General features: G+C 41.2%; 1 protein-coding gene across 3 annotated transcripts; it reads left to right on the forward strand.

The window, feature by feature from the left end:
• Positions 1–6,365: 6,365 nt before the first annotated feature.
• On the forward strand, positions 6,366–9,120 carry SPMIP1 (sperm microtubule inner protein 1). Of its 3 annotated transcripts, XM_075855109.1 has the most exons (4): positions 6,459–6,623; positions 6,728–7,276; positions 8,743–8,776; positions 8,881–8,976. In XM_075855109.1, the coding sequence occupies exons 2-4, from the start codon at positions 6,820–6,822 to the stop codon at positions 8,891–8,893; spliced, it is 504 nt and encodes a 167-aa protein (XP_075711224.1). In that variant the 5' UTR covers positions 6,459–6,623; positions 6,728–6,819; the 3' UTR covers positions 8,894–8,976. The 3 variants fall into 3 exon arrangements, with proteins under 3 accessions (XP_075711223.1, XP_075711224.1, XP_075711222.1); XM_075855108.1 differs by lacking the exons at positions 6,459–6,623; positions 8,743–8,776 and adding an exon at positions 6,366–6,452 and having other exon boundaries at positions 8,881–9,120; XM_075855107.1 differs by lacking the exon at positions 8,743–8,776 and having other exon boundaries at positions 8,881–9,120.
• The last annotated feature ends 1,452 nt before the right edge of the window (positions 9,121–10,572 follow it).

Here is a 10,572-nt window from a genome sequence, read left to right on the forward strand (position 1 = left end):
AAATTTTCATCCATTTCCAGTCTGTCTGTCAGTTTTTAATGGCCTTTGACATCTGTTTTGCATCAGTTTTTCATGGCCATTAAAAAAACTGAATTTCATTGGTCAGGCTTTTTTTGTCCCATCCCCCTGAAAACACCCAAAGGAAGGTCACATGTTCACCTAGACACTATTTACAGACCCCCCGTATGTGATGCCCCACAGCCTCCCTGTATGTGATGCCCCACAGCCTCCCTGTATGTGATGCCCCACAGCCTCCCTGTATGTGATGCCCCACAGCCTCCCTGTATGTGATGCCCCACAGCCTCCCTGTATGTGATGCCCCACAGCCTCCCTGTATGTGATGCCCCACAGCCTCCCTGTATGTGTTACCACACAATAAATGTAATATTACCACATTACAAAGCATTAGTGAGGCCTCATCCAGAATATGCAGTTCAGTTCTGGGCTCCAGTTCATAGAAAGGATGCCCTGGAGTTAGAAAAAAAATACAAAGAAGAGCAATGAAGCTAATAAGGGGCATGGAGAATCTAAGTTATGAGGAAAGATTAATAGAATTAAACCTATTTAGCCTTGAAAAAAGACGACTAAGGGGGGACATGATTAACTTATATAAATATATTAATGGCACATAGAAAAAATATGGTGAAATCCCGTTCCATGTAAAACCCCCTCAAAAAACAAGGGGGCACTCCCTCCGTCTGGAGACAAAAAGGTTAAACCTGCAGAGGCGACAAGCCTTTACTGTGAGAACTGTGAATCTATGGAATAGTCTACCGCAGGAGCTGGTCACAGCAGGGACAGTAGATGGCTTTAAAAAAAGGCTGAGATTATTTCCTGGAACAAAAAAATATTCGCTCCTATGTGTAGAAATCTTTTACTTCCACTTTCTATCCCCTGGTTGAACTTGATGGTCATGTTTCTTTTTTAAACCGTAAAAACTAGGTAACACAGCCGACATGAATGCCCTACAGACATGTCTTCTTCAGGTAAGGTCCCTCGTCTTCACAGGTTCAGTGCTGTCGTCTGGTCGCTAGTCTCACGGGATCTGTGAAGGCGGCGCGATGACGTCAGTTCTCTTGCAAATCCCCATGTCACAGATCCGTTTTTAACGGTTGTTACATGTATTGACAGCCGTTAAAAGCTGATCCATTGACTTCTATGGGTGCCGTCAGGCCATTAAAACGGCCAAAAATAGGACGTGTCCTATTTTTTGACGACCATTATTCACGGGCTGTTAAAAAAAACAGCCGTGTAAATGCACTCATAGCACATCATTGTTCTGAAAACGGCCGTTGAAAGAACGACTGTCACTCGGCCGTTTATCACTGTCATGTGAAAAAGGCCTAAGGCTACATTCACACGACAGTGGAAAAAAATGGCCATTAAAAACTGATCAACTGTCAGTTTTTCACGCCCATTTTGCATCAGTGTGTCTCTAAATTTCCTTCCATTTCCAGTCCGTTTTTAATGGCTGTTTGACATCCGTTTTCCATGGCCGTTAAAAAAACTGATGAATTTCATTTGGCAGGCTTTTTTTTTGTCCCAACCTCCTGAAAACAGCCAAAGGAAGGTCACATGTTCACCTAGACGCTATTTACAGCCCCCCTGCCTGTGGACGATACAACCATGCAGCCCCCCTGTGGACGATACAATGACGCAGCCCCCCTGTGGACGATCTCTGTAAATTCTGTATAGTCCCGGAAAATTCTCTACAGTTGCCTACTACACTACCATTCAAAAGTTTAGGGTCACTTAGAAATGTCCTTATTTTTTAAAGAAAAGCACAGTTTTTTTCAATGAAGATAACATTAAATCAGAAATACACTCTATACATTGTTAATGTGCTAAATGACTATTCTAGCTGCAAACGTCTGGTTTTTAATGCAATATCTACATAGGTGTATAGAGGCCCATTTCCAGCAACCATCACTCCAGTGTTCTAATGGTACATTGTGTTTGCTAACTGTGTTAGAAGGCTAATGGATGATTAGAAAACTCTTGAAAACCCTTGTGCAATTATGTTAGCACCGCTGTAAACAGTTTTGCTGTTTAGAGGAGCTATAAAACTGACCTTCCTTTGAGCTAGTTGAGAATCTGGAGCATTACATTTGTGGGTTCGATTAAACTCTCAAAATGGCTAGAAAAAGAGAGCTTTCATGTGAAACTCGACAGTCTATTCTTATTCTTAGAAATGAAGGCTATTCCATGCGAGAAATTGCCAAGAAACTGAAGATTTCCTACAACGGTGTGTACTACACCCTTCAGAGGACAGCACAAACAGGCTCTAACCAGAGTAGAAAGAGAAGTGGGAGGCTCCGCTGCACAACTGAGCAACAAGACAAGTACATTAGAGTCTCTAGTTTGAGAAATAGACGCCTCACATGTCCTCAACTGGCAGCTTCATTAAATAGTACCCGCAAAACGCCAGTGTCAACGTCTACAGTGAAGAGGCGACTCCGGGATGCTGGCCTTCAGGGCAGAGTGGCAAAGAAAAAGCCATATCTGAGTGGCTAATAAAAGGAAAAGATTAATATGGGCAAAAGCACACAAACATTGGACAGAGGAAGATTGGAAAAAAGTGTTATGGACAGACGAATCGAAGTTTGAGGTGTTTGGATCACACAGAAGAACATTTGTGAGACGCAAAACAACTGAAAAGATGCTGGAAGAGTGCCTGACGCCATCTGTCAAGCATGGTGGAGGTAATGTGATGGTCTGGGGTTGCTTTGGTGCTGGTAAAGTTGGAGATTTGTACAAGGTAAAGGGGATTTTGAATAAGGAAGGCTATCACTCCATTTTGCAACGCCATGCCATACCCTGTGGACCGCGCTTGATTGGAGCCAATTTCATCCTACAACAGGACAATGACCCAAAGCACACCTCCAAATCATGCAAGAACTATTTAGGGACGAGGCAGGCAGCTGGTATTCTATCTGTAATGGAGTGGCTAGCGCAGTCACCAGATCTCAACCCCATAGAGATGTTGTGGGAGCAGCTTGACCGTATGGTACGCAAGAAGTGCCCATCAAGCCAATCCAACTTGTGGGAGGGGCTTCTGGAACCATGGGGTGAAAGTTCTCCCGATTACCTCAGCAAATTAACAGCTAGAATGCCAAAGGTCTGCAATGCTGTAATTGCTGCAAATGGAGCATTCTTTGACGAAAGCAAAGTTTGAAGGAGAAAATTATTATTTCAAATAAAAATCATTATTTCTAACCTTGTCAATATCTTGACTATATTTTCTAGTCATTTTGTAACTCATTTGATAAATATAAGTGTGAGTTTTCATGGAAAACACAAAATTGTGTGGGTGACCCCAAACTTTTGAACGGTAGTGTATGTACAATGCCCCCTGTACTAACGCCACGCTACCTTTGTAGTGGGTGCAACAATACCCAACATTTATTAATAAACTTCGGCTGAATGCGCAAATGGGCCGAAAAACGGCTGAAAAATCGGAAGCGGGTCATTATTTTACACCTCATTTTCAAAATACGGCGCGTAGAAAGAAGTGCATGTCACTTCTTGAGCCGTTTTGGAGCCGTTTTTCATTGACCCAATAGAAAAACAGCTCCAAAAACGGCTGAAAATACGGAGCTGTTTTCAAGGGAAAACAGCTCCTGATTATCAGCCGTTTTTAAGCATCTAGCAGCTTTATACAAATAATTTTGGAGCTGTTTTTCTGTTGAGTCAATGAAAAACGGCTCCAAAAACGGCTGAAGAAGTGACATGCACTTCTTTTTACGAGGCATTTTTTTACGCGGCCGTTTTTAAAAACCGTTGTGTAAAGAATACCCCGTGGGAACGGAACGCCCGTGTGAACATACCTTTAGTATCACAATCTCGTCCAGTCCCTCTCCCCAGCTCGCACTAGTCACCTGACTAAAATTTTTAGCCTCTCTCGTTCTTCTGGAATCTTTCCCTCCTCTTTTAAACATGCCGTTATAAATCCATTACTGAAAAAATTAGCTCTTGACCCATCCAGCGCTGCTATCTACCGACCTGTCTCTAATCTCCCCTTCATCTCCAAACTCCTGGAACGCTTGATCTACTCTCGCCTTATCTGCTATCTCGCTTCTAACTCAATTCTTGATCCCTTACAATCTGGTTTCCGCACTCTACACTCCACAGAAACTGCCCTTACTAAAGTCTCAAACGATCTCTTGGTGGCTAAATCTAAAGGTAAATACTCTCTCCTAATTCTTCTGGATCTCTCTGCAGCCTTTGACACTGTAGACCACAAACTCCTACTTAACATTCTCCACTCTATTGGCCTTAAAGACACCGCTCTCTCTTGGTTTTCTTTCTACCTCTCTGACCGCTCATTCAGTGTATAATTTGCTGGTTCTACTTCTCCTTTTCCCCTTGCTATCGGGGTTCCTCAGGGATCAGTCCTAGGCCCGCTTCTGATTTCTCTCTACACAGCCCCTATTGGACAAACCATCAGCAGATTTGGCTTCCAGTACCATCTCTACGCTGATGACACTCAACTATATATCTCTTCCCATGACATCACCCCTGCTGTAATACAAAATACCAGCAATTGTCTATCCGCTGTCTCTAACATCATGTCCTCAAAAACTGAGCTCCTTGTGTTCCCGTCATCTACTAACCTACCTAAACCTGATGTCTCCATCTCAGTGTGTGGCTCTACCATAACTCCTAGGCAGCATGCCTGCTGTCTCGGGGTTAGTTTTGACTCCGATCTTAGCTTTAATCCTCACATTCATTGACTTAAACGCTCCTGTCACTTTCACCTCAAACACATCTCCAGAAAACGCCCTTTTCTTACTGTGGAAACAGCCAAAACTCTCATTGTCGCTCTGATTCACTCTCGTCTTGACTACTGTAACTCGTTACTAATTGGTCTTCCAATCACTAAACTCTTCCCTCTCCAATCTATCCTTAATTCAGCAGCCAGGCTCATCTTTCTGACCAACCGCTACACCAACGCCTCTACCCTGTGCCAGTCTTTGCACTGGTTGCCCATCCCCTTCAGACTTAAATTCAAACTTATTACTCTCACCCAAAAATCTCTCCACAGTGCTGCACCTCTTTACATCTCCCTGATCTCTGTCTACCACCCTACTCGCGCGCTACGTTCTGCCAACGATCTCAGATTAACATCCTCCATAATCCGAACCTCCCACTCCCATCTCCAAGATTTTTCTCGTGCTGCATCAGTCCTCTGGAATGCGTTACCCCAGACATTCAGATTAATTCCCAACTTCCACAGTTTAAGACGTGCCCTGAAAACACATCTTTTTAGACAGGCCTATAACATTCCCTAATCTAACTTTTTTCCCTGGCCCCCCTTTTACATTAGTCATGAGGCCCCCCTCATTCAGCAGTATCCCCCACACTCCTTGCACCCTAATACACCTCATGTCCGTCACACACAATTACTGGCTGGTGACCGTCTCATGCAGCTTTGTGTACTACCCTATGTGTATAAAAGTATAAAAGATGGCCGGACCATTGTACTTAAGCATTTTTTACACTTTGTGTCTCCCTTATTTCCTTATAGATTGTAAGCTCTTGCGAGCAGGGTCCTCACTCCTCTTGTTTGAATTGTAAATTAGTTTTGTCAATAAGTAATGTCTGATATTGTCTATAAAATTTACCCCCTGAATTGTAAAGTGCTGCGGAATATGTTGGCGCTATATAAATAAAAATTATTATTATTATTATTATCATCCAATTGAGTATTAGAAAATGGGGTTTCTAAAATGGACCAACCCCTTTAACTGTAGTAATGAAAGATGGGAGTTATGATAGTCATGTAATGAACTTCTGCAAAAACAATATGCACATGGATAAGTCATGTCCGGGCCTGTCCTTATAGGTTTCTTACAAGTCGCAAATATCCAAATATAAAAGTAATTGAAGCATGCCTTATCTGTTTTATTTCCATGCCTGCTAACAAAGAAGCCTAATGAATCAGAAGCAGTCGCACGTAACTGGGAATCTCTTACCATGTATTTACAGGATCATATATCTCCTGCATCTCTACTAGACTTTTCTCATTGCATCTACTTATCGGATCGTGTCTCACCAGGCATAATCTGTGTTGTATAGAAATAGGTTTTTGGAATGTCAAACATTAATTTTGAAAGCACGTTGTGTATAATTGAAAGATATACTTTTCTCTTTGTCGTAGATATATATGCAATCACATAGCTCCATATGGTAAATTATGCATTTTACTGTCCATTCAGCCTGAACACAATTTGTTTTATGCAATTGCGCCAGAAACCGAGTTCAGCTGCATTGATAAATATGAATCAACAGAATTATCAGTAAGATATAATGTGCTAAGAAACTATGCAGCGTGCCAATTATGTCTTATCTCCATGGCAACCTAATGCCAACAATAGTAATGACCCATGCTCTGCCTGCAAGTTAGTGGTTACCAACCAGCCAGCTGTGACACAAGAGGAGGCATTACCAAGGTACCCAGTGAACACACACACATTTATAAGGGAGGTCCATCTGTATATACATAGACTGCTTAGTACATAGCTACACAAATAACATCCAGCAGTCTGGTTAATACCAATGAAAAGACTCTTATCTCTACATAACAGATGAAATAAGTAACGGTATCTCCTACCCCAAAAACGGTATGTACAGTATTAGTCTTCATACAAATGAACAGATTTCACAATAATTGGATTTTCATTCATTTTAATGTAATAATAAGTCATTTTTACTTCTTTTCTTCCAGAGTCAACATTCCCCTACTATACAACTTAGTTAGTTTAGTCCAATATTGCCTAGTATATCCGCCCATGAGGACACTAGATAGAATAAACTGCAATGGCTCGGGAGTTAAATTTAACCACTCAGAAACAAGAATTTATGAAAGAGTCTTACCTCAAAGAGATCCATACCCGCATCAACTGGTGGCATCATTATAGACAGAACTTACAGCCTGTGCCGCATTTAGTATCGAAACCCAAAGTGAAAAATCATTTCAAGCTGCCAACTATTATTCATTCAAGTATTGAGGCAAATATAGATAATAAAAACTGCTTGGATATTCATCAAGATGTCCACAATCCCCGAGAGGGTAGAAACAGCGATGAAATGAAAACTGGCCTAATGGAATCCCAGATGAAACCAGTCAGTCCTGGAACACGAAGTCTGCTCTACCAAGGAACATCCAAGGAGGAAAAAGGGAGGCATCGCTACTTAAAAGCAAGGAATATCCTTGGACCAGAGGAGAAATACTGCTTCCCTGTAACAACAAGTTGGGACTATGGTTGGCGTTTAGGTAAGTCATCTGTGAGTCGCTTCAATGTTTAGGCAACGTTACAGGTGCGAAGTGTCTTCTCCAGGCATCTATGCTGTCCGTAAGATGCCCCTCAATACATTACAGTTCTACCTATGACTACCAGACGCAGCTAGGAGCCACCGACCTTTGTATTTACACTTTAAGCTATGTCGTCCTGTTAAGATTTTATTATTAGCTTTATGATTACTGTTATTATTAGGGTAAGTTTTCATCTGCGGTCGTTACTCTGTTGTTCTCAAGTGGAGCAGAATAAGGGAATAACCAGAATTGCCGATTCCGTTTCACCACGGACAACACCAGTGACTGTCGGAACCCATTGACTTTAATAGGTTCTGTTGGTATTCAATCACGGTATCCATGGTTTTACCTGAAACAATAGCGCAGCCTCCAATGCAGATTTGAAATAGCTCTTAATGTTAGGGTATGTTCACACGCAGTGACCAAAAATGTCTGAAAATAAGGAGCTGTTTTCAGGCGAAAACAGCTCCTGATTTTCAGACGTTTTTGTAGCAACTCGCGTTTTTTACAGCCGTTTTTGGAGCTGTTTTTAAATTGAGTCAATGAAAAACACCTCCAAAAAACGTCCCAAGAAGTGTCCTGCACTTTTTTTGACGAGCCGTCATTTTACGCGCCGTATTTTGACAGCGACGCGTAAAATAAAGGCTCGTGGGAACAGAACATCGTAAATTCCATTGCAAGCAATGGGCAGATGTTTGTAGGCGTAATGGAGCCGTTTTTCAGGCATAATTTGAGACGTAAAATGCCCGAATTACGCCTGAAAACACTGCGTGTGAACATACCCTAACATTCACATAGTTGCCCCAAAAGCTGGTTGTTATTTCAATTTCAGACACTTTTTTTAATGATACAGATTATGAAATAAGTTACTATTAATATTCATTGTTAAAACAGGTAGAAAAATAGAAGCTAAACGCCTGAAGGATGAAACCAATATTGTTCACAGTGCTCAAAGGGGTTGTCTGACTAGGAGGACCGCCATGTAGTACTGCATTGGCCGCAGCTGTGGAAATTTATGGCTGGATGGGCTTAATTTTTCATCTTGACAACACCTATGAGAGATTATAGATCCAGTTTTTTTCTGATCTTGGCCATTCATGCAAGAGTGCCCTTCGTTGGTTTTCATGTGGCACAGCTGCTGTGCCCATGTGATAACCCTGAAAAACATTTATGATGTTTTGAACAGCTCAGTGCTACCATCTTTTTACAACCTATTCGGTATTAACTTGAGTTCCTTCACATAGGCGCATATACATCAGATCCACAGAGTGGACATTTTTTATTTTATTACCTCAAAATGACAAATAAGTTAAAACAAATGTCATAATATTCAACTTTGTCGATTAGAGCACAGAATGAGAAATATTTCATTGTCTGAAGTGAACATTCATTTCCAACATATGACAACATATATATTCTCTATATAGGGACGATCATTGGACTGCACATGACCCTGATACAGTATGTCCCTCAATATGGTCTCGTCTCTTCTTTCTCAACTATTCCCAATATGTAGGTATTCATTCCATACTGTATTACTAACTAAGGTGATCTTTCTTTACCAGGCAATCTTGTTGACAACAGCTGCCCCCAGTACCGACGTTGTTGCATTGTTAGTGACACCTTCTACAGGAAGAATGGTATACCCACGCAGCCAAACCCTACCGACATGGCCTTGTAATCTTGGCAAAGACAAAGCAAATACTGAAACCCTTTCCAACTTGCCATTTGCAATTTCACTTGGGACAGTGTTTTCCTTACTTTACTGTTTTAGTAGCGGACAATAACATATCAGAAACTGTGAATGGCTTCTTTTTTTTTCTTTGCAGTTTTGTGTAATAATTGTAACATAATTTTTTTTCATGTACAAATGATACTTTGCACAAGACAAATACATATATGATAAGGAAAATGTCAATGTAAACCACCAAATGTTATAAACTATTTTCAGGGGACACTTATGTTTTGCCCATTATAGTTGCAGATCAGTTAAAGTGTAGCTAAACGTTTGACAAACTTCTGACATGTCATAGAGACATGTCAGAAGTTTGGATTGCTGGGGGTCCGAGCACTGGGACCCCCACCAATCGCTAGAACGAAGCAGCTGAAGCACTCGTGTGAGAGCTCAGCCGCTTCGCGTCTCTTCTGCTTTTTCCGGAAATAAATGTATCGTGTACGGACTCAATAGAAAGTCTATGAGCCCGTACACCGATACATCGGCTTTCCGGAAAAAGCTGAACAGACACGAAGCGGCTGAGCGCTCACACGAACGCTTCAGCTACTTCATTCTAGCGATTGGTGGGGGTCTCAGTGCTCGGACCTCCACCAATCCAAACTTCTGACATGAAAATCAGAAGTGACGGTTCCGTTGCACCACGGACACCACCAGCAGCCAATGGAACTCATTGACTTTAATGAGTTCCAACAGCAATTCCAACCGGGAGTCCGTGGTTTTACCGGAAATAACAGCGTCTCTTGCTGCTATTGTTTCCGGTAATCTTGGCCAGATGTACTACTGCCATCAATATTGTGACCATGAGTTCTATTCTATGAATGTAATTTGTGTAGTTTTCGTCTAGAATATTGTTTTTTTCCATGCTTAAGCCATGTGAATGTGACCCAAGTGTGTATGTGCATTCATATTGTTAGGACACTACATAGTAAACTTCTCTTGGAACAGTATGTGATGAATGCAATATTAAAGTGTGTGTGTGAATGCATATGGTTGGGACAATACAATGTAAGCTTCTCTTGGGGAGTTCCCTATGTGATCAATATAATATTTTCACGGTACTTATAAACAATTGTATCGATATATCTAAAAAAAAAAGATGACTAATTGATCCTCAGCAATGTATGTGCAGTCACCACAGACCTACCCATGATTTGTATATATCATATATGCATTCAAATTCAATTTCGATAAACACTACTACATGTTTTCTTCCGTAAAAGAAAGTGTTAAAGCACTTGTCCTTAGAAATAAGGTTGTATTTTAGTTAGTTTTTTTTGCAAAAAAAACAGTGCCAACTGTTGTGCATGGGCTGTAGGGATGAACTACAATACCAACAACAAAAAAATTCCACAGCTGTGGTTTTAAATTGTATCACTACACAGTATATGGACACGTATATGTTTTTGTCTTTATTACTTTTTTATTACCATTGACTCTGTGAGTCCTTATATACCAGCAAGTTGATGTGTTCACTATGCTTGAGAAAGGTACTCTTGTACTGAAACGTTGCACGGGTGATTAA

The sequence above is a fragment of the Rhinoderma darwinii genome, chromosome 3, assembly GCF_050947455.1.
Source record: "Rhinoderma darwinii isolate aRhiDar2 chromosome 3, aRhiDar2.hap1, whole genome shotgun sequence".
Taxonomy (NCBI): Eukaryota; Metazoa; Chordata; class Amphibia; order Anura; family Rhinodermatidae; genus Rhinoderma; species Rhinoderma darwinii.

Bases quoted from the DNA above. Each gene is read 5' to 3' on its own strand.
- SPMIP1 (XM_075855108.1), top strand. From the start codon at position 6,820: ATGGCTCGGGAGTTAAATTTAACCACTCAGAAACAAGAATTTATGAAA. The intron at 7,277-8,880 runs GTAAGTCATCTG...TTTCTTTACCAG, and splicing joins GGACTATGGTTGGCGTTTAG to GCAATCTTGTTGACAACAGC.